This window comes from Asterias amurensis, chromosome 11, assembly GCF_032118995.1.
Source record: "Asterias amurensis chromosome 11, ASM3211899v1".
Taxonomy (NCBI): domain Eukaryota; kingdom Metazoa; phylum Echinodermata; class Asteroidea; order Forcipulatida; family Asteriidae; genus Asterias; species Asterias amurensis.
In genome coordinates this window covers 16,417,344-16,441,959 of record NC_092658.1, presented here as the reverse complement: position 1 = coordinate 16,441,959, position 24,616 = coordinate 16,417,344, and the positions used below count along the sequence as shown (strand labels likewise).

The 24,616-nt window shown below is 37.9% G+C and overlaps 1 protein-coding gene across 1 annotated transcript in view; it reads right to left on the bottom strand.

Moving 5' to 3' along the window:
- Positions 1 to 24,090, bottom strand: part of LOC139944281 (poly(A)-specific ribonuclease PARN-like) — a 28,476-nt gene extending 4,386 nt beyond the window's left edge. Inside the window, exons 1-18 of the mRNA XM_071941266.1 lie at positions 23,995 to 24,090; positions 22,636 to 22,781; positions 21,549 to 21,616; positions 19,683 to 19,764; positions 18,854 to 18,914; positions 18,076 to 18,253; positions 16,697 to 16,762; positions 16,255 to 16,293; positions 15,545 to 15,590; positions 13,804 to 13,884; positions 13,147 to 13,281; positions 11,793 to 11,879; positions 10,367 to 10,442; positions 9,389 to 9,569; positions 7,992 to 8,047; positions 6,667 to 6,828; positions 2,189 to 2,471; positions 109 to 233 (exon numbers count right to left, since the gene is read on the bottom strand). Coding sequence (XP_071797367.1) covers positions 109 to 233; positions 2,189 to 2,471; positions 6,667 to 6,828; positions 7,992 to 8,047; positions 9,389 to 9,569; positions 10,367 to 10,442; positions 11,793 to 11,879; positions 13,147 to 13,281; positions 13,804 to 13,884; positions 15,545 to 15,590; positions 16,255 to 16,293; positions 16,697 to 16,762; positions 18,076 to 18,253; positions 18,854 to 18,914; positions 19,683 to 19,764; positions 21,549 to 21,616; positions 22,636 to 22,781; positions 23,995 to 24,013 — 1,891 coding nt within the window. The 5' untranslated portion in view covers positions 24,014 to 24,090. The remainder of the gene's footprint in view (positions 1 to 108; positions 234 to 2,188; positions 2,472 to 6,666; positions 6,829 to 7,991; positions 8,048 to 9,388; positions 9,570 to 10,366; positions 10,443 to 11,792; positions 11,880 to 13,146; positions 13,282 to 13,803; positions 13,885 to 15,544; positions 15,591 to 16,254; positions 16,294 to 16,696; positions 16,763 to 18,075; positions 18,254 to 18,853; positions 18,915 to 19,682; positions 19,765 to 21,548; positions 21,617 to 22,635; positions 22,782 to 23,994) is intronic.
- Between the last annotated feature and the right edge of the window lie 526 nt (positions 24,091 to 24,616).

The following is a 24,616-nucleotide window of genomic DNA, read 5'->3' as shown; positions in this document are numbered from 1 at the left end:
AAATAATGTTAAAAGTGCTTTCAGACACTGTTCGGGTGTGAAAAGCGCTTTATAAAAACTGGTGTTTATTATTCTTAGCTATAGCTACTGCAGCTCTGTATTTCATACCTGCTGAGTCTTTGTCAGCTTCTAGAGATTTGATTGTCTGTTGGTCGGCTTCTTTGACTGGCTGTGGACTGATGCTTGACACTTCTACAGGAGAGACACTCCTACGTGAAACAAACACTGGAGCGCTGCAGGTGGGTAAAAGGAAGGTACAAATGGTAATCAATCTTAAAATGATTGGCATTCAAAAACTTTTCTTTAGACGTACAGCAGCCTGATTCATGTGGTTGCTTAAAAATACATAAAGTTTTAAAACCAAAAATTTGAATTTCAGAAGCGTTACTGCAGTTTCAGACTGTGTATTTCTATTTGGGATTATTCTTCCTGCATGGACATTTTGCTATGAATTTTCAACGATATCCCAAAAATGCGGCAGCCTTTTGAAATGAAAATTTCACAGGTAAGTTTTATTGTATAGGCCAACATCTACATATACTGTATAAAGGATTAATACAAAGTTTATTTATAAAGGATTAATACAAAGTTTCATTAAACTTTAAAGCCATTATACTCTTTCGGAACAGAAAAAAAAATAAAAGTTCACAGATTTACTAACAACTTACAGGGTTTACAGAAGGTAATGGTGAAAGACTTCTCTTGAAATATTATTCAATGAAATGCTTTACTTTTTGGGAAAAAATTAAAACAATTATCAATTCTCGATAACGAGAACTACGGATTTATTTTAAACACATGTTTAAAAAGGTTTGTTATTTTATATATAAGTTGTGATACACGAAGTATGGCCTTTGGACAATACTGTTTACCGAAAGTGTCCAATGGCTTTAAATTTTAATGTTTGGGTGACCAAGTCAAATAATAATTAAAAATTTCAATTAATGTACATCAACAGTTGTAAATTGAATAAAAACACTTAGTCAATAACATTTTCATTTTAACAATCAACAAACAACATGAAATCATTCATAAAATGAATATTTATTCTAGGAATAACAAAAACATGAGTATCTATGGAATGATTAACACATTTAAAAACAACAATGCAAGAAAAAAATATATATATATTATAGTATTTCTTGTTGCAAGAACTCTTCTAAAATCAAAACCTTTAAACATTTTTGTGGTTTCACCTTTGGCGCCAAAGAAAGGTTCAACACAAGATCAACCCGGAAATAATTCCACTGTGCACAAAGAAGTAGAGGGGAGTTATCATATTTAAAGGCACTGGAAACCTTTAGTAATCGTCAAAGACCAGTATTTGCACTTGGTGTATCACAACATATGCATACAATATGAACAAACCTGTGAAAATTTTAGCTCAATTGGTCATCAAAGTTGCGAGAGAATAATGGAAGAAAAAACACCCTTGTCGCACAAGTTGTGTGCTTTCAGATGCTTGAATTCGAGACCTCAGCTGAGGTCTCGAGTTCAATTCAAATATTTTAATGGGAAATTACTTCTTTCTCAAAAACTACTTTACTTCATCAAAGGGAGCCGTTTCTCACAATGTTTTATACAATCAACAGCTCTTCATTGCTCGTTATCAAGTTAGTTTTTATGCTAACAATTATTTTTAGTAATTACCAATAGTGTCCATTCCGTGTATAACAATGCTGTGATGGAGCATTATGCATATTGCATGTCCCAATGAACTTTACAAACAAGAAGAACTATTTAATTAGTCCATGTGAAATCGACTGATATAGATTTTGCGGAGAGCGCTTCAGAGTTTTAGCGGCCTGGATAATTTGAGGTTGGGATGTAAGGACAGTGTGGGCACCTGATCCATGAGAAAAGAGAAGGAAATTGAATTGGAGGATGGGGATTGGATTCAGACATGGGGAGGGGTTTGTGAGATGGGGAGATGTTTGGACGTGGAGTGGGGGAAGGGAATGGGAGATGGTGGAGGGATTGTTTCTATATCACTTTATCACACCAAAGGACATCTCAGTTTTTCCACACGGTACGCAGAGCTAAGTTTGAAATGTAGGACCAATTATGTAAGACCAATTATACATTAAAAGCTACCACAACATTCCTTGTTTTAAACAATTAATGTGCAAGTATAATAAACTGTTTATGAGACAACATGGAGCTCCAAGAGACTCCCAAATAAACTCACTTTGGATCCATGGACTTTTGTTTCTTTGCTGCAGCTGCTGTGAGTTCAGCGACCTCAGGGTCATGACCTCTGACCTCTGATGAGTCGTGTGTTCGCTTTAACCCCCGCGGTGTTCGAAACGGGGCTGCCTCGCTGGGTGTGACTACTCCAGTATCGCTCGTGCTTGGCTGTGCAACTACATGTACCATCGGTGATGGCTCAGGTGTTGCATTGTGCAGTGATCTTCGGTAGTCTTTGTAGGTTTGCACTCTGTGCTCAGGACCTTGTTCAATGTTTTTCATAACTGGTGGAAAAAAAAAAACCAATAATACCATTACTTTACTTGTAAGAGCTCTAATTTCTACACTTGACCGCAGGTCCAAGACCAGCAGTTTTAGTGTCGGCCAGTAAACTTTTGACCATACCTATGTTTTACAATTAAATAACAATACCTCAGTGTTTAATATCTTAGATATTGAAACAAGCTGTCTGTTTAATAATAATAATAATAATTCTTGGGTTTTTTCTGTACAATAATCTGAAAACATGGAGAAATGTTACTGCTCCCAGATTCAAAATTTTGGGGATAAAAACTGATTTATTCAAATATTGGTATTACATTTAATATTGGTATATAAGCAAACAAAATGACCAGCAGCAGGAGGTGAAAGGGTTAAAGTACATCTAATAATATCGACAACCAATATATTAAAAGGCAATATAGTGTAAAAAGTACAAATATTATTTTTACATAACCACTCGACTTCCAAGTGAAATCTTACTCAAAATGCTTTTTACTATCGAAAGCAGCTGCAGACTTCTAACCAAAGATTCTTATTACCATTTATTTTGAAAATGATTACAAAAATGAAAACATTCCATTTAACAAATGCCTTCTACAATACAAGATGAACTATATGCCTACTTGGCAAGACGCCAAGTAAGAAAAAATGCCAGTTATGCAAATTAGCAGGTGCAGGCCACTTGGCTTTACATATGACAATGGGATTGGGAACAGACAGGGGAATCCCAACTGCCATGTTTGTTCAGCGGTGACTTGTGTATGTAAACATAAATTGCACAAATAGTCCGCGGAGAAGGTACAGTACAAATTGTTTGGTTACTATCAGAAAATGTGCAACTTTCAGCACGTAAACGAATCGAGACAATGTGTTGAGAACAAGGCCCAACATAGAGACTGTAAGGACAAAAACTTTTTAAACACAGAAAAGTATTGCTTATCTGAAACAGGTTACCAGCCAAAATAATGGTAAGTTTACCATGATGTGCCTGGTACCCCACTCAACTATGCTTAGCAAAGAAATTTGTCAAGCAATATGTTATGCTTGAAACAGCTTTATAAAACTGGGCCCAGGGATAGTAGCTTGATTAATGAATGAAATCCATGGCAAATTCATTGACACTCAAAAAACACTTTACTTTATACACATAAAGTTCAGGGTTCTCTCCTCAGGTTTTTGTTAATGCTGTGGGGCCTTCTGGACCAAGTTAGTTGATGTTTGGTTTAAACATGCCAAGTTGAAACAAGTTTTCTACTTGCAGTCTATCTTGTATTCATAAAAACCTTTGAGACAGTTTTGCTATTCCTATTGGTAAAAAGCGCGTCACGTGGGGGGTGTTTAAACCTTTGATATTGACCAGTAAAAGTGTTGGAACATGGGCGTGACATGCGAGCTTGCACCTGTGCTTATAAGACAGTTTCTTCATTCCTTTGGTCGAGAGCAACGGTTGGGACAGTTGTGTCACATCGCGCAATACGCGCGGCGCGCACAGCAATCTCTTTATAAGGAGTTGTTTACCCAAGCGCCTTACCGTTTCGTAGCTGGAGGGGTGTCGTGTTGAAAGAAATCATTGAACAATTATAATTTTTGCATTTATTTAACTTTTTGACCAAAAAGTGTGGATTTTTTTTACCGAAAAGGTATTAATGAAAGGGAATCAAAGTGTGTTGAATAGGTTTTCAACTAGTGGTTTAAACCTGCCAAGGCCTGGTTCTTGATAATTTACCTCGACTTCATCTCGGTAAAATTATCAAGAACCAGGCCTCGGCGGGTTTAAACCACTAGTTGAAAACCTCTTCACCACACATTGATTCCCTTATTTAAAACCCCTGCTGTACAACTAGAAGAATTGTGTGTGGGTTTTTTGTGAAGGAAACCTTTAAAATGTAAGTGTAGTTTGACACAGGTTAGGTCTGTGTTCTCAGTTTTTAAACTACATGTATGTAGATAGTAGTATAAAGTGACCAGAAAAAACAGCGTAACTATTAGTTCAGTAATTAATTCAGCACAAATTAGGTTTTCACAAGGGGTGTTTCCCCACAAAAACACATATTAAAGTTTGCATGAAACCATTAATTATCGATAGACAACAGTCAAGTACACTATGTTTGTGCACATGTATAGAATCACCAGATCGTTATCTTGTGCTCGACTCCAAAGAGTTTCCAGGAAAAAAAAAAAAAGGGATTCAGAAGGGGAATTTTTGGATTATTGTTTAATCAGCTTTCAATAGAGGAATAGAAAAGGACCGAATTAGATAACTATTGTGAATTGTATTTAACCTAATATCTTGATACTTGGTGCAAAGTCTGTACTGCTGTCAATGGTCATCCTGAGAAATACCTATGATCTTATTTCAATTTCCGGATGATAAAGTGAATTAAAATAAAAAAATTAACAAGGAATGGGTATAATAGAATGTTCTTCAGTAACCCATGTGCACATCTCTTTTGAATTAGATGCACTGCCTTCGATTTCACCAAACTCTTCCTAACTTAGGATTAATCTTAGGACTTAGGACGAGTTCAATCCGTATCCGAAGACGTTGGGACGAATTGAACCCATCTTAACTTGAGATAGGATTAATCCTAGCGTTCTGAGAAATCGACTGCAGGACACCTTTGATAATTGTCAAACACCAGTATTCACACTAGGTGTATCTCAAAATGCAAAATTGACAAACCTGTGAAAATTTGGATTCAATTGCTTATCAAAGTTGCACAAAAATAATGAAAGAAAAAAACCTTGTGGCAAAAGTTAGTGTGCTTTCAGATGCCCAATAAAAGCCTCCAGGCCTGAGTGTTTTAATATTTGAGTGAGAAATTACCTCTTTCTCAAAAACTTGCTATCAACAGCTCTCCATTGCTTGTTACCAAGTAAGATGTTATACTAACAATTATTCTGAGTAGTTACCAATAGTGTCCAGTGCCTTTAAGTTGAATTTAAATGAAGGTGAACTTCATTTATGTACATTTCTAAGAAAACTACAAGGATTAAAATTCACTTACAAAAGTAATGAGGTACCATCTTTAAAATGAATGTGTTGAAGGGAAGGTGCTATTTTTTTATCACTCTTAAAACTACTGGTTAGAAGCCTATAGTGAGCTTCTAGTAATATAGGCCCTAAAGCATTTTGAGAAACATTTCTATTCAAGTAATGTGATTATGTAAAAAGATTTCGGTTTTCATGCACATCAAGTTTAATCTGAGAAATGTTACTGCAGCAATGTTTATGAGATTGTATTCCTTTTGCAGATTATTCCTTCTGCGTGGACATAAGCTGGGAAGGGGAGAATTGGCGATGGGCAAACTGGGAAGGGGCAAAATAGGAAAGGGGGAAGCTGGGAAGGAGAGAACTGGCAGTGGGAAAACTGGGGAAGGAAAAGCTGGGAAGGGGAGAATTGGCAATGGGCAACTGGGAAGGGGCAAATAGGGAGAGGGGAAGCTGGGAATGGGAGAACTGGCAGTGGGCAAACTGGGGAAGGAAAAGCTGGGAAGGGGAGAATTGGCAATGGGCAACTGGGAAGGGAAAAGCTGGGAAGGGGAGAATTGGCAATGGGCAACTGGGAAGGGGCAAATAGGGAGAGGGGAAGCTGGGAATGGGAGAACTGGCAGTGGGCAAACTGGGAAGGGGCAAGTACATGTAGGGAAAAGGCAAACTGGGAAGGAGAACTTAAAGCTGCGAAGGGGAGAATTGGCAATGGGCAAACTGGGAATGAGCGAATAGAAGGGAGAAGCTGGGAAGGGAGAATTGAGAATGGGCAAACTGGGAAGGGAATAGATGGGAATTGGAGAACTGGCAATGGGCAAACTGGGAAGGGGCAAATAGGGAAGGGGAAAACTGGGATGGGGAACTTAAAGCTGCCAAGGGGAGAATTGGCAATGGGCAAACTGGGAATGAGCGAATAGAAGGGAGAAGCTGGAAAGGGAGAATTGAGAATGGGCACTGGGAAGGGAAAAGCTGGGAAGGGGAAAATTGGCAATGGGCAAACTGGGAAGGGGCAAATAAGGAAGGGGAAAACTGGGAACCGGGAAAACCAGGAAGGGGCATTTTTGTCATAAGGGGGGAGGGGTGGGTGCCGTTCTTGCCCCCCTGAAGCATGATCACTGTCAGTATTTATTATTGCAGACAGGGGTGAGGACAAAGATGTAAACAGCATGATAGTAAGTTTGATTGTGGCTGGTCTTCCTACTCACCCAGTTTGGATTCATCCCTGTTGTTCAGAGACACAAAAGCTGATGAGTTGTCAATCCAGTTGATAAACACAGTGCTGAACGGTGCAAAGAGATTCTGAATGTCATGCGTACGCCATTCTGATGGGAATGTTATGTGGAAAACGTGGTCTCTTGATGGAGTCACTGAGAAAGCAAACACCAAGACATTGTATCAATCAAAGCAAATGTAACTTCAACATGCACAATTCTTTTTTTCCAGGATGTATTTGTCATGTGCAAAAGAAAGTTTTTTTCATACCATTATTGTTAACTTTTTATTGTATTGTTATCACAGCCCCGCAAAAGAAAGATCCCAACTTCGTGCAACAAGGTTGATTTTTTCTTTCAATAATTTCTCGCAACTTCGACGATCAATTGAGCTCAAACTTTCACAGGTTTGTTATCTTATTTATATGTTGAGATACACCAAGTGGGAAGACTTGTCTTTGACAATTACCAAACGTGTCCAGTGTCTTTAAAGCGTAATTTAACAATAACGTATCTATGCGCTTTGCATTAGTAGTGCCCTGGTCAATGGGCCAATAGTAATCTTTCTCAGCTTCTAAGGGAGTATACAGTCCGAGCTGCCGTGGCACTCGGAAGGCTTTGCATACAAAATATCAACCTCTACCCTTGCAGGTACCCATTTATACCCCTGGGTGAAGAGAAGCAATTATAGTAAAGTATCTTGCTCAAGGAAACATGTGTCATGACCGGGATTCGAACCCACACTCAGATGACTTAACAACCAAAACTTGAATTTGATGCTCTAAATCGCTCGACCATGACATCCTATGTTCACATGCTGTAGGCTTTAAAGCCATTGGACACATTCGGTTAACAGTATTGTCCAAAGGCCCACACTTCGTGTATCACAACTGATTTCAAAAATAACAAACCTGTGAAAATTTAGGCTCAATCGGTCATCGGAGTCGGAGAAAATAACGGGGAAAACCCACCCTTGTTTCGGCACGTTTCGCCGTGTCATGACATGTGTTTAAAATAAATCCGTAATTCTCAACAACAAGAATTGATAATTGTTTTAATGTTTTCTCGAAAAGTAAAGCATTTAATTGAATAATATTTCAAGAGAAGTCTTTCACCATTACCTTCTGTAAACCCTGTAAGTTATTTGTAAATCTGTGAACTTTTTATTTTTTTTTCTGTGCCGAAGGTGGCTAATGGATTTAATAGACTTGTCAGGCTATTTAATCTGATTTTTCTCAAGGGCAAATAAATCGAAAGTCAGACTAAATTAGAAAGAATATCCTGCCAATTATATTTAAAACACAAACTGTTGTACTTACAGTCAGGGCCAGTTAGGTTGATATATGGGAGATCCTGAACTCGGAACAAACTCATTCTAGGTAGAAAATGAAAAAGAAAACAGATCATGGTGGTGATTAGATCGTAGTTTTTTCCTAATCAGTACCCAAATTCATAGAGCTGCTTAAAAACACTGGACACCTTTGGTAATTGTCAAAGACCATTCCTCTCACTTGTTGTAACTTAACATATGCATAAAACAACAATCCTGCAAATTTGAACTCAATTGGCCATCGAAGTTGTGAAATAATAATGGAAGAAAAAATCATCTTTGTCGCACAAGTTGTGTGCTTTCAGCTGAGGCCCCGAAATCAATTCAATAATTTCAGTGAGAAATCTTTTCTTTCTCCAAAAATGTTACTTCAGAGGGAGCCATTTCTTACAATGTTTAATACTATCAACAGCTCTCCCTTACTCATTACCAAGGAAGTTTTCATGCAAACAATTAGTTTGAGTAATTAACAATACTGTCCAGCGCCTTTAAGCAGAAAAACAAATTGGGACCAGTCTAAAATTGTACTCGTGACAGAGTCATTCTCTGGAAACCAACTCATGGACACAGGGGACAAGGAAGATCAAAAATGTCTTACATCGGGGTGCTGCAAAAGGACACCGGTGTAGAATCAACAGACAAACTTGCCAAGTTCTTTACGCAAGGCATAATTTCTTGGAAAAGCCATACACAAGCCCGCCTGTGGGCGACCCAGTGAGTGATTGGGTGAATGACATCCGGCTGGTAACATGTATTCTGGTAAGCACAATTTTGTTGTGCTTAGCTACTAGCTTTATGAAATTGAAAACAACTTTTATTTTTGTTGTACGCCCCAAAACAACTCCTGGTAATGGGCTACAAGGTGAGGTTTGCGGTAGCACCATGACTATATCTCTTTTGAGTAGTGTTGGTTCTGAGAAGAATCAGTGGTTGACAACTCAATGTTTCAATCGGTATGCTGCGGTTCATCTTCAGGAGAATCCTGATCTATGTTGCTAGATGCTTCTAAAGTACTGCCTTGGAGATTAACTGGGGGTTGGGTTTGGCTCGATGGTTCATCTCCAAAGCAGTACTTCTAGCAACAGAGTCCAGCATTCTCCTGAAGTCGATCAGAGCATACTGATCGAAATGTTGAGTTGTCAACCACCCATTCTTCACAGAACCAACACTACTCAAAAGAGATTTACACATGGTGTTACATGTACCACAAACCTCACCTAATGTAAAAGGAGTAGGTCTCATAATTCAAAGAAAAATACTGTATTAAAGCGCCTTGAGCATCACTGATTGACGGATACGCGTGCTATATAAGAAGCCACTAATATTATTATTTACTATACTCAATTTTAACTAATAACCAATAACTAATTATTAAATCCTACTCACTTGTTATGAAACGGCTCGATAAGGTTACAAGTTGGCGTCACTCTACCCCTGGGTGGGTCCAGGAACGTACCCAGGTAGTTAGCCATAGTAGCAAAGCACGTTCCTGTGATGAACGCATCGTATCCAGCTTCATGTGATTTATCAGTCTCCGAGCTGTAGGTAGGATAGCCAGGTGCGGTAACTGACAAACACGAGAACAACAATTTAATACATGTTTAATTGCATCGGAAATAAAGAATATTCATTTTTGGTTTGACCAATATATACATGAAGATGGGTTGCAATACGCATCATTGACTGCCATCTTTGATGTATTGTACTTGTGAAAGTGCACAAGAGACGCACGCAGCGTGTACACGCATGCTCTTTTCACGTGTAAAATACACAAAAAATGGTGATCAATGATGCAAATTGCAACCCATCTATACATGTACACTGATGTGTGTTGTCTCGGGCAAGCTCGGTAGTATAGTAGGTAAGACACTGCTCTAGAATTGCAAAGGTCGTGGGTTCGAATCCCACCAAAGTACACATTGGTGTCTAACTGTTGTTTCGGATATAGGAATGTCCAATAATTTTTTTATTGTTTGTTTTTTTTCAAAAGACATTATACGAAAACAGTTCAGATTGATGGCAGAATTTTTATAGAAATGTATTTCTCTGATATCGGAACAACCAATAATGACAAAAAATATTATGAAAAGTTCTCTGTTTGACAATCATCAATTGGATTAATATGCTGAAATTACTTAGAGGATCTGAGAATGAATTTATGAATAACAGAAGTAAACGACTGTAATTCGACATTGATGCCAAATGACACTACTGACTTGGGAGATGCAAATTACAAACATGTTTATGGAATCACAGGCAATAATGGTAAAAGATGCAAAATTACACAAACAATTGAGCTTTCAAAAGAGTTTTGAATCTGGTAAATGTTATTCAGTATTAAGAAAGTGAAGGGTTTGTTCTTACCACATTCAGGTTGGGTGAATGGTGCACATTTAAGGGTTTTCTCAAGCTCACACAGGCCGGTAAATGGAATTTGATCCTACAAATACAATTTTAAAACAAACAATAAGTAACTCCTAAGGATATGCAGAGTATTCTAATCGCAAAAATCAAAACAACATTGGCTCTTTTCAGAGCTAACACTCATCCCAGAAGAGATACATGTACACATAGTTGTTTTGCTAATTATAATTAGTTCAATATTACCAGGCCAAACAAAGCTTCAAACATCACTTAACGCGTAACCACAAATTACTGGGAAACACCTCTCATTCTATAAATTGTATAGACCTTTCTTTTGCAACGTCACAGCCCGAGTTTTTGCCAACCCAGATTGGAAAACTATGGAAAGCCGTAAGTGCAAATTAAGAAAAGATCGCTATTTTTGGTAACAATGTAACCAAATTTGTTGATTTTGTTAAAAACAAAACAATTAATTATGAGAGGTATTTTATTTAATTGAAAGTTTGCAGAAAATGCTGAATTCGGTTAAAACATCTGTTTTTAAGAATTAGTGTTTTACTAACATTCGGCCGACCATGCCAACCAAGGCGGTTTGTTTATCAACAAAAGAAAGGTCTATACTCAAACTTCATTGGTAAACAACAATCAATTCAATCAAATTTAACAGACCTGGAATTTCATATTCAACTGGGCAATTACCTAGAAACTTTTGAAGGGGCACCAAGGCCAAGACCGGGGGCAACAGAGGTCTGTAGCCTTTGTGTAAGTACAGGCCTGATGTGCGTTCAATCCATTTTGGTAAATTTGAATTGCATACATAAAGCCTATGTGTACAGATTCATTAACATCAACTACACGTGGACATTTAATTAAAAACAGGTGACATATGGCAACATGTAAAACAAAAAGAAAAAGGTGAATGAAGCAAAGTAATTAATACTTTCCCTAGGATAGACAAAAGGTAAAACACAACCTTGTTCCCTTGGGGTGATCAGGTGATAAGATCTCGCCAAGCCATTAACCTACATGTATGGATACGAGGATGCACCACACGTACGGAGCTCAGACGAACAGAGAAGTTGTTACAGAGTTTCCTACTTTATGATGCCTTTTAACCAAAATGGCATTTATGAATGGGAATAAAAGAGTAGTGACTCGTTCTTAAACTACCATTTAAGACCTGGTTGATACCCTTATATTCCCTTATTTAAACATTTATCTGCACTTAAATTTTTCTACACATTCAAATCAAACAGGTATTGTTAAATTTACAAAAACAATTTAGTCAGAATTCTTAGACCCTGCCTTAAATTTTTCCAGAACAAAGTACCCCAAGAGGCAGCGTGTTTTCTGAATAACAGTAATAGATTGAATTTGATGTGGAAATACTGAAAATACAGAAATTACAGACTCAACGTTCACCTACCTTAAATGGTTGGGTTCCAGCCATGACCTTGGTGTCAAGAAGTTTAGGAAAGACACAAGAGACCAGCTCCTTGAATTCACTTAATGTCTGAGAAAAGAATTCAAACACATAATAATATGGAAAGAAAAACCTTTGGATAGTTAAAAAAATTGTGTTTATTATTTCGATAAAAAAAGGAAAAAAATCAATCTGAGAAAGTTACAGAGAAAGGCAGGACAAAAATCCTTTACAAGCTTTGAACATTTGTGAATTACAGACCGGCACAGTTGCCATAGGAATGTAAAGAAACCACAGCACTCCTAAACATACTTTGTAACAGACAATTGATAGCAGCAATAACACAATCAAAGGGAGTTAAGTTTGTACTACACTTTCTCTATCCAAGGTATGTAAAATCAACTTCAATAAGGAACAAAAGTACTTGGTGCTGTGGGATAAAAAGACATTGTTTTCATTGGTAATGAGCTTGTAAATTCACATAGTCCTCAGATATACAAGAATTTTACAAGCAAAATGCTGCTGATCTTTCAAGCCTTGGGCTCCATTTCACAAAGAGCCAAGATAGATCTTAATACTGCAACTCAATCTTAAAAACAATATAAGTTATCACACAAGCGCGAGTGGAATACGGAAAAATATAGCGCGTCTGCGTCCCATATCTTAGAGGCCAATTATTGTTATTTTACAGCCCGAGCTGCCTTGGCGATTTCATACACAATATCAACCTCTACCCTCGGTGGTACCCAGTTTTCCCCCTAGGTGAACAGAATCAATTATATTTAAGTATCTTGCTCAAGGACCAAGTGTCACGACAGGGATTCTAACCCATACTCCGGTGACTTACATGTAGCACCAGAACTTGGATTCGAAGCTCTTAAAGGCAGTGGATACTATTGGTAATTACTCAAAATAATTATTAGCATAAAACCTTACTTGGTAACCAGGTAATGGGGAGAGGAACTTGGTAGTATAAAAAAATTGTGATAAATGGCTCCCTCTGAGGTAACATAGTTTATGAGAAAGAAGTAATTTTCCACGAATTTGATTGATCGGATTTAGAACTTGAGGTCTCGAAATCAAGCATCTGAAAGCACACAACTCCGTGTGACAAGGGTGTTTTTTCTTTCATTATTATCTCGCAACTTCGATGACCAATTGAGCTCTAAGATATTTGCACAGGTTTGATATTTTATGCATATGTTGAGATACAGCAAGTGGGAAGACTGTTCTTTGACAATAACCAATAGTGTCCAGTGTCTTTAATCGCAAATGAAAGTGTGATGTCCCAATACAACATTAAGTTGGTAATAATGAGAAGAAAGACTGCTTAAGAGAATTGGCAAATAGTTGTTACCTCTGGCAGTTGACAGCTGAACTGATGTAAGACGTGCATGACATCTAACATGATGTTATGACCAATCACCGGTTTACCAGTGCTGCTGATGAGGTCAATGACCTTTGAAAAGCCTGCTGCATCTTCCACGTCATCCTGAGGTCAAGGGTCAAAGAATAAACACAAATTATTACGTTGGTCACAAAACATTAAGGCCCAATTCATGGCTCTGCTTCAGAAACAAAAAATCAGCGCTTACGTAGGCAGGGAATTCCACACTTACGTCAAGCGTATTTCATGGTTAGCAAGGAATTTTTTACTAGACATTCTTTACTTACACAACTAGCGCAAAAGTTGGCGCCTACACAATAAGCAGATAGTGGTGATCGTAAGCGAAGGGTTCAGCTAGAAGCAGAGCCATGAAATTGGGCCCAGGTATGATTTTAAGTCACAAAACTGCATTATGTGTAAACATTGATCACAGAAAAAAGGAACAAGCAGACAGCACAAATCATCACAGACAAGTAAAGGTTTGCAGAGGGCTAGTCAAAAACAGTGTACATTACATCGTATTGTGTACGGTAACCCATCTCTGCAAAATCAGTCTTTGCTGAGCATATTTCTGTGATGAACAAATTTAAAAATGCACACCCTTTGAAGTTAAAAAATGAATCTTACCAAATCTGACTCTAACTTTTTCTTCAACATGTTTTTCTTGTCTTCGTCTGTTGCCTTGGCAACTTCGATGTATCGGTCGCCCTATCGATAAATGAAACTTGGTAAATTGTAAAGAGCATGAGTGATTCACGAAAATGCTAAGTACATTTTTTTAGGGGCAAGACTATTTTTATTTAGCAAAGGACAATTTCATTGTAAAATCTTAAAGTCTATGGGAATCTATTGTAGGGGCACCAAGGCCAAGACAAGGGCAACAGAGGGCATGGAGTCCGTGTAATTCTAGGCCTGGTAATTAATAGTAATTCTAGGCCTGGTAGAATAACAACACAAATAGTTGTATCAGAAACATGAATGAATGAATGAATTAACATGAAGGTAACAAAATAAGCCTGAGTAGTGATGGGAGACGTTTCTAGGACCAATCGTCCCCCAACCCCGTTGTAAACTAAAATTATTCGTTATATTTAATTTATTTATTTTTTTCATGAACAAAAACCCTCACAGGCATTGGTAAAGCTCGAGTCAACTACTACCCTTACTCTACAGCTACATTTAATCTACCCCTTGCAATGTCTGGAGACATTCAATTCAATTCAGTTCAATAATGCGTTCATTCCATACTCTTGTTGGAGAAAAAGAACAATTTTTGAGAATTAAACAGAACATAGAAATGTCACAAAGCGCATAAAATTGTACAAAAACAAGACACTGAAGTCAATCCTGGTCCTGTTAAGGACCCCTGTAGATGAAACATTATCAATATGCATTCAGATAATACAATATATTTAATAGATTTTGGTTGTAAATAACAGTTATCACAATAGAAAATATGGTCAACAATGATATCAATATTGAAGACAATTGAATTTTAACTGAAATTCCTCATCCCAAAATATCAACACATATAAATATCAATGCATTCAAAATACAATATCAGCACAATATCAATACATTCAGAATTCAAAATTCAAGTGTTAGCACATTAAAGTATCACTATCAATGCATTCAAAATACAATACACAAAATATCAGCACATATATCAGCACATACATCATTACAATCAAAATTCAAAATTCAAAAGTGTCAGCACATTAAAGTATCAATGCATTCAAAGTTCAATATGCAAAAATATCAATTCAACACATTCAAAAATATCAATATATTTGAAATTCAATATACACAAATATAAACACATTCAAAATATCAGTATCACATACAAAAATATCAATACAGTCCATACTATACAGTAAATTGTATATATTGACTGGAATGAAATATATTAGTAAGGGCGAATGGAGATATATGTACTCCAGCCCTTATCAATAAACAAAATAACACATGAGTGGGGAGGGGGCAGATTGGCAAAATAAATACCACATGAAAGAGATTTGTGTACTCATTCAAACGATATACATTTTTGCTGGGGTATGCTTTTTTGCAAAGTAGTAAATAATGACAGTTCAATAAATTGTAATGCCAATCAAATAAGCATAAGAAGCGTTTATGTATTGCGAGTTTGGTTTACACAATTATCGTGGTCAAATGATAGGGCCTTGTCACAAGAGGCAACTTACAGGCAACCAGTTCCAGGCAATTTTTAAGAAGAAAGGGCATTCACACTTGAATATTCACATATTATTCATGGGTTTAAAGTTACTCATTCTCTAGCAAAGTGGTCCTGTAGCATGCACTACAGTTGGTTGCTGCAAAATTTGCCTCGTGTGACAAGGACCTAGCCTACCTTGTTTTCACCGGCTTTGGTAGTCAACATTAAACCAGATGCATGCCTATAAATACAACCAAAAAAAAACAGCAACAATAATGTAACATCAATATTCACAGCGTCACTAAATTGCAGGGATCGAATTAATTTTGGGTTGGACAAAAACAATCAGATGTCCTGATTTTATACACAAAAAAATTTCTTGCTGTAGGTGTTTTAGTTTTTAAGATTTTCATAATTTTGAAAAGATTGCATAGTAGTAACCCAATGTTTATTTATCAACAATGGAAAGATCAGAGCCCAAATTCATGGCTCTGCTTTAACCATAAGCAAAGAATCGGCGCTAAAGGAAGCAGGGAATTCCGTGCTTACGTCAAGCATATTTAACTGGTTAGCAGGAAATTTGTGCTTGTGCGTGTAGATACATTGTACTCCAAATTACTAGGAATTCTTCGCTTACAAAGCTAGCAATTCGGCGGTAAGCAGAGCCATGAAATTGGGCCCCGAAACCTGTTCTTTCCAATCATTGTAAACTTGGCTATTGAACAATGAACTAGGACAAAGGTACTGCTTTATAATAAACACCAGTTGTGTTTTTGTGCTTGTTTGGGTGCTTTTATGATTTTCAAAAGGCAGACAAAAAAAATTCTGAATTCAGATAAAATTTCTCATCCCTGGTTTATGGAATGTGTATGTAGGGTGAATTTAATGTGCTGTTACGAACTCACCTTGCCTTCACTGACTGGAATGTTAACTTCCTCTGGAATCTGAATGTAAGCAGACAATACAAATCAAATTGAACTAAAAAATACAAACAAGTTTATTCATGACCTCCAAAATCCTCTCAAGTGTCCCCATCAATTAGTAATCAGTAAAAGTCATCTCTTTTCATCAGATTTTAACATCCAGAGATTCAAGTTTCTGTGGTGTTGAGAAGCGGTTGGCACCCACTATACTGTCACTGTTTTCTTGATGAAAAAAACATGACAGCTTCATGATGTTTGCTTAGCAAGTAGAAACTTTATTTAGCTGACTTTTAGTATATCTTTCTTGATAATTTGGCATAATACGTTGTAAATCAGCATTGCGTTGAAAACAAAATTCCCTCAAAGAACTCTGCTTTGCCCTGTCACTAACGAAATTCAAGGCCAGCATGTAATGTAAACTCACCCTGTGCATGGCTCTAGTTTCAAAGTTGCCTCCTCAGAGTTATTTACAAAGTCATCAACTTTCTTACTGTAAAAGAATTCACATAAAATAACAGTTATCTTCAAAACACCAAGCTTTTCTTTTTAGTCAATTAGGAGTGAATGTATGTAAAGAACTAAACTTATCAAAGCTAAATTCCATGAAGCCGTCAAGCAGAAAACACTAATTAGCAAATTTCTTTGCTTAGCAAAAGATGAGTACTTAGCAACAATGTGCACTTTATTGGATTTCTGTTTTAAAGCAAGATTTGTGCTTACAGGCTTTATGAAATCGGCCCTGCTTTACTGTGTGGATTACAAAGTAGGCCTACATGTAAGTGCCTTATTTCTGAGCTAGCTGTAGTAACATGAAGAACGCACCCGCTAATAAATATGTCAACTGTGGATTTTCCTGTTTTGGTAAGCACCATTTCTTGTTGTTACAGTAAACAGAGACATGAAAGTGGTCCTAGGTTTTGGACACTTTTGTCTTGCTGTTAAAGATATTACACAGTGAGTTATTATTATTCAACTGAAAAACACAAGACTGTTATGACTTGTCAGGTCACGAGTTTGCTGGCCAAAGGCTAAAATCGCTAAGCCTTGGGCCTGCGGTTCAGTGTCAAATTGGAGCCCTGTTCATCTGTTCAATTCAAGTCAACATTTATTTCATTTCATACTGCTCTCCTCAAGATAATGTATACAAAATAATACAAAGATAAGCAAAATAATGAGCACAGAGGAGGGAGAGAAAATAGTTAGTCCATGTAAACCAAAATAGAGCATGAGGCTGTCATATTAAGCCAAGGCTTGTAGAAGAAAGCCTAGACAGACAAACTACAAACAAGGAGATAAATCAAACAGGTAGCAAGAAAACATTTAATAGATGGAAATTATCATCAGGGATAAAGAATTTTACCCAACTACACTGATGTGCGTTAGCACTGTAACCCCCCCCCCCATGTATTCTCAGTACCTACCCCAGCTCTGTGAACAAAATCACAGGTATATTGCAAAGGTCATGGGTTCGAATTCCACCCGAATAATATGCCTTACTGTAGTGCTAACACACATCGTTGTATTAAATGGGTTAAACCAACATTAAGAAAATCCTTGCCAAAAACAGGCTGGGTTGCTTTGAGAGAGATATGTCTTAAAGACACTGGACACATATGCACAAAATAACAAACCATTGAAAATTTGAACTCAATTGGTTGTCGAGAGAATAACGGAAGAAAAAACGCCCTTGTCGCACGAAATCAAATTTTGAGGTCTCAAAATCATTCAAATATTTTATTGAGAACATAACTTCTTTCTCAAGACCGAGAGAAATATGTAATAATCTATTGTTGTCTTTCTCACCAGACAGCGTCAATAAAGTCTTTCTGCTCAGCAGGGATCTCAACGGGCTTCTTTGCCATTGGAGATATGAATCCTGGGCTCTGCTCCGAATTCATGGCTTGTTGCTCAAAGACGACGTGCTTCTCACGGACGTGTTCTTTCATGGATTCCTTCTCGGCGTGAGTAAGATAAGGAATTCCTAGAATGATAAATAAAGACAATAAGACATCAAAACAAACGCAGCCTTCAAAATAACCCAATGCACCCAAAGCAAATGCATCATGCCCTTGTGCGCGTGCATACTCTACGTTACTAGACATTCTGTGTATCCGCGCTTGCACGGAAGCGAAAAATGGTAATAGTAAGCGCAGAATTTGGCGTTAAACAGAGCCATGAAATCGGTCCACCAGGCTGAAAATCCAATCCGCATGCATGGTCCAGTCTGAGGGTGTGATTTGAACCAGGGTCCACAGAGATGAAAGGCAAAGAAGGAAACCACTCAGCCAAACTAACCCCCCTGCACATTTGTGCTTGTTGTCAAAAAAGATTGCTCTACATCTATAACCATGCAGAGAAGAAGCTTGTACATTGTATATTGCCAAATGCCAAAATACCCAGACAATTTAATCTTCTTAAATCTGAAGGGCGGAGAATTTGTTGACAATTTTTTTGTAGAGGTACTGGTCACTTATTCATTCTTACCACTCACTGTTTGGTATTTAATACAATTTTGAATTTTTTGTTTTTTCAGTCACAGTCCCAGTGTGTAACAAAATAAACAATACGTAAGATAACTTACCATCTCTAAAAACTTTGTTGAAATCAAAGTTGAAAGACGTCAGGAAGTCAATGCTTGAGCTCTTTAAAGAAAAAGTAGATGGAAAAGAGAATAATAGAACAGACGATTTCCAGTGTTTGGAATTTGTTGAGCACTAGAATGATAAATAGGTCAGCCCTCTGAGAAAAACACTTTAAAACTACTCTATTCAAAATAAAAGTATTTGGGATTGAGCGAAGAAAAAATTGCTAGAGCGGGATTTGAACCAATAACCTCTAAATTAACCTGCAGGTGCATTTACCAACTGAACTATCTAGAACTATGTTGGCGGCCTGCCTGTTTTGTCAATAGCTTTTTTTGGAGGGTGCCAGTCAGAAGCCAAAATAAAAGGAACAACATGCCCCTTCAAACTGGCTTGTAATTTGGTGGGGGTGTTAGATTCGTATCCATTACTCTGGCAATATCACCCTGGATGCCCAATATTTTTGACCGCGTGAGTGCGCTCTCAATCACTTCCGGGGTATATTTATTCATACCCAAAACAATTATCAAAGAATGGATTGCATAACCATCACAGACATCTAATCCATCACGGACAACCCACCTCTAAAGCAACTTAAAACTACGGCACAACAAAAGGGACAGATTGCCTATTAAAACTGTGCAGGACGAATTGTGTATACCCCCAGAAGTAATAACAATACTATTGAGAACGCCTTCACGTGATCAAAAAGACGACGCATTTGTTCACTTTTGCCATAATTATTGCTGTCTGACTTAGTATCACTTTTAATGAAATTGGAAACTCCTTCATCGACCCTCATCACACTTCACAAGTGTTTCATCATACCTGGCATAGAAACCTGTGATCTGGCTTTTTATTGCTCACCGGGTGCGGGAACACGTAAAAGTTGAATGGATGAACAACATACCTACGGATTAAATAAGAAATGAAAAATTAATAAATGATAAAATGAAAAAAATATTATCCAATTACATCTAGGTAATCAAGTATAGTCTTCAGATACAACTTCAGATGCTAAAACAGATCTTAAAGAAGGGAAAACAATGATTAAATCATCTCAACAAATATGGCGAACAATTTCACTGTTTATCTTTTCAAGAAAACAATGTCTTCTATTCTACACACTAAATTATTTCTTTTGAAAAGTGGTTTTGGAGTACATTGTACATGTTCTGCAATTCTAAAATGACAACATTTATTAAAATTCAATGCAATTGAGCAATTTCAAATGACTCCAATACGACAATTATTGTGCCATTTCTGGGAGTCAATTGTCTGTAAAGGCAAGGTCCAACTGCAGCGATAACGAAAACGATAACGATCAAGATGAAAGAAAACGCATTCTATTGGTCGAATTGCTCCACGCATAATACGCACACGCTCATTCAACTATGGAATTTGTTTTCTTTGCGTGTTATCGTTATCGTTATCGCTGCAGTGGGACCGGGCCTTTAGTGTTACACGATGAGTGCAGATTTTAAGTGACTTGTTGGTTTCATGGCCAAGTGGTTGAGAGCATCAAATTCAAGTTCTAGTGGTTAAGTCAACGAAGTGTGTCGCATCCCGGTCATGACACTTGTGTCCTAGAGCAAAATACTTTACTATAATTTCTTCTCTTCACCCAGGGGCATAAATGGGTACCTGCGAGGGTAGAGGTTGATATTGTGTGTGAAAAAGCCACTGGAGAGCCACAGCAGCCCGGGGCTGTACTACACAGGGAGCTGAGACTGACCCAATTACTAGCACTAATGTAAAGCGCATTGATTTGGTAAATGTAAAATGTACTAATCACTTGTAACTATTAGTCACTCCATACAAGGGAAATCATCCACTGAAGTTGCGCGCATCGAGTTTTGTTCGATGGGAGGTCGACATAATGCTAACTGCACTTTCAGATCACAGGTCTGGGCATTGGCTGCAAGAATGCAGCAGCGTGGAAACATTCCTGATGTCTAATACAGATGAGCCCACTTGGGTTAAAACTGACTTGTTGTTATTCAACAAGTTTCAGCATTATTTCAACCAAAAGTTCCAGTTGATCACAAATGCAACAAAAAACGAGGACGATGTAAGATTCAAAGAGCTTCAGAACGAGTTAGAGGCACAAAAACTGACAAAACAAGGAAACATATTTATTGTAGCACATTTTTCTTTCTGCGGACAGTTGGAAAAAACTCAAAGTAGCGATCCTACAGAAAGATGATAAGCAGAAAGCTATCAACCAAGAAATGGAAGATTTGTTCACACTCACAAAGCAAACAATTCAAATCACAAACACAAGCAAATCCGGTTGGATAACCATCCAACATCTCGAGCAAGGTGAGAAAACCAGCCTTTCCTCAGAAGACAGAAAGAGGGTTGCAGCAGCAGAGGAGGCATCCAAGAAAGAAATAGAGCTCAGAAAGAAGCAGAAATGAGCAGCAACAGACCATAGACACCAAGATGGCTACAAGACAATTTATGCAAACCATGATCTTTTTCGAGTCAATGTTCAAGCGGTCAAGGCAGCCGCTACCCATGCTTTGAATATTACATACTTAGGGAATCAAATTGATGTCGGGCGATAGAGTAAAACTATTGTTCATGCGTATAAGCAAGCGAAGGAGCATGAAGTTTACATTCTCTCATTGTCACTTGTATATTGAGTACTATTTTTTCTTCTCCAAATATTCAAGAATATGAGGGAATTACCTTGATTTTTGCTTCTCATACTTGAAGACACACATACCAAACTGCATCAGCAAGAAATCCATTGAGCCCTAGATATTGTTGAGGAGCAAGAAAGCACAAAGACAGAATAATTATAACAGTAATAATAGTGCTCAAACAATGTGTCCTCACGTAGTGACGCTCGAGGCTCTTTAATGTTCAATGTTTTCCTGCACGGTACTGTGGAGCTGATGAGTACATATCAGACCATTTCCTTAACATACATGTAAAGCACCATGCAGTGGTTTACAAGGTGATGTGGTGCAATGTGCAGCCAATCAAACCAGGAACACCAGGACAAACCCCTGAAGTGCACCCTTGGTCTATTTTAGGTGCATTACCCAACACATCGTTGGATTAATTGCTTATAATAATATCAAAGTCTTATATAGCGCACGTATCTACCAAACAAGGTACTCAAGGCGCTGAGTATATACAAACTTTCAGAAAAATAGGTTATTGCAGTGATGAATTCTGAGACCCAATTATTTAGCACCTTATAAGGGTTTACAAGGTGCTACGGCGCATTAAGCAGCCACAACCAGGAACACCGGGGCGAACCCCTTCTCTTTTCGATAAGTGCACTGGGTTCTTTTACATGCGTTACACAACACATGGGACCAACGGCTTTACGTCCCATCCGAAGGACGAAGCAATGGTTAAGTGTCTTGCTCAAGGACACAGTGTCACAGCTGGGGATTCGAACCCACACTCTGCTGATCAGAAACACCAGAGTTTGAATTCGGTGCTCTTAACCGCTCGGCCACGACACTTCCACACTGCTTTACATCCAATCTGAAGGATGCAGCAAAAAGTGTCGTACTTTTAAAAGGACACTGTAAGTGTCACGACCGGGACTCAAACGAACCCACTCTGCTAAACAAAACTGATGCAAAGGAACATACAACAAATTATTTAGGGCCATTTTATCTTCAAACTGTACATTTTTGGAGCAGTATGTATTAAGCACGCAGTGGAAAAACAGACGGTGCCTGGAGCCGGTCAAAGCCCAAGGCCGAGGTTTAAGAAAGGGCCCTGGCTGGATGAGAAGAACCCTTTTAGGACTTACCTTTCTGAGTTTGTCATATCTCTCTTCAGGTGTATCATAAGGAGAGGGTCTGACTTCATGATGCAATCCTGTGAACTCCCCATCAATGGCAATAAACGAAGCACCGTTAAGAATGCTAGGAAGTTTCTTCAATACCTCCTTGAAATCTGTGGATAAATATATAGTAATAATAATAATAATCGTTTTTTTATATAGTGCTTTACACACCCGAACATGCCGAAGTGCATTATTACTACTGGTCACTGGGCCATTTAAATTATTCCTTAAACCACGTCAGCACCCCGGGGAGTACTTCACCGTGAATTTATAGAAGTACCCAGGAAGTATACAGCCTGTGTGCAACAATGCACTTAGGCTACTAATAAGGAAAATCAGACACAAGAACCACTCTGCCATCGCAGGTACCTATATTTACCCCTGGGACTCTGGTTGGAGAGAAGCAATTATGCTCAGGGACACAAGTGTCATGACCGGGCCTAGAACACACACTCTGCTGAACAGAAACACCAGAGCTTGAGTTCAGTGCCCGATCCGCTCGACCACACCACACTTACTGTTTTAGTTGCTCAGGGTGACACTATTTAAAGGATACTATTTTTAAATAATATGTATGGCCTATCACCTGACACTTGAATTTATAGAAAAAGACCCTTGCCTTAGGTGCTACAAAAGTGTAGTAGAAAAGGAAGGATTTAAATTAATAATTTCTTAACATCATGAACAGAGCAGCTTCATTTTTTTTTTTTTTTTTTTCACCACAATTTTTATTTTAAATGTTCCCTGCTAGGAATTGGATGAACAAAATCCCAGGACCCAATAATAAAACCGTTTGCAGTGGGGAAAATGCTTGTTGTAGAAGTACAAAGATCTTTTTGTATATAATCCGATTTAGGAATTCAAACTTTAGAAAGCCCTGCCCGCCCCCATCTCACTCCAGCCACTGTCGGAAATACCCTCTTTTTGGCTTTACCCAATGACAAAGAACTGAAAATATGGAATTGATTTACATACGAAACAATTTTTTTTCCGATTGTTGACATGATTAAATAACTATTAATAAATAACTCATTGAGCCTTAAAAGTGTTATTCGTACATAAGTGTTTCTTATTTACAATACGTCTGTGTCCGTATCACTGTTTTGTTGTTTGATTGAGTCAGCAAAGCACGTGCGTGCATGGACTAGGAAAGCAAATATTGTCAACTTCGATTGAAATGACGAATGAAATGGATTTTCCCTTCCGTGACATGTTTGATTTTCGCGCCAGCAACGTTAGCTGCCAGGGCAGAGTTGCAGTACGTTTGACGTGAATATATAAGTCCACACAAAGTGACGATTGTGATTTTGAACAAGAACTTACTCTTTTTAGTTACTTCCATTGCTGCAGGGCAAGAGTTGACGCCTTCAAATTGTATGGGGAGAGATGTTTCTTCTGCATGCAGTAGCCTCGACTTGATGTTTACTACTCGTTAAATTAATAAACATGAACTGCACGTTTTGTACTCAATATGTACACAGCGGAAGCCTACGGTGGCCTGTTGGTGCCATGTTGATAAAAGGCAGTGGGCACTATTGGTAATTGTCAAAGACTAGCCTTCACAGTTGGTGTTTCTCAACATATGCATAAAATAACAAACCTGTGAACATTTGAGCTCAATTGGTCATCGAACTTGCGAGATAAGAATGAAAGAAAAAACACCCTTGTCACACGAAGTTGTGTGCGTTTAGATGGTTGATTTCGAGACCTCAAGTTCTAAACTTGAGGTCTCGAAATCAAATTCGTGGAAAATTACTTCTTTCTCAAAAACTATGGCACTTCAGAGGGAGCCGTTTCTCACAATGTGTTATGCCATCAGCCTTTCCCCATTACTCGTCACCAAGAAATGTTTTATGCTAATAATTATTTTGAGTAATTGCCAATATTGTACATACACTGCCTTTAAACCACAGTTACTTCCATGATCATCTCCACCCGCCTCCAC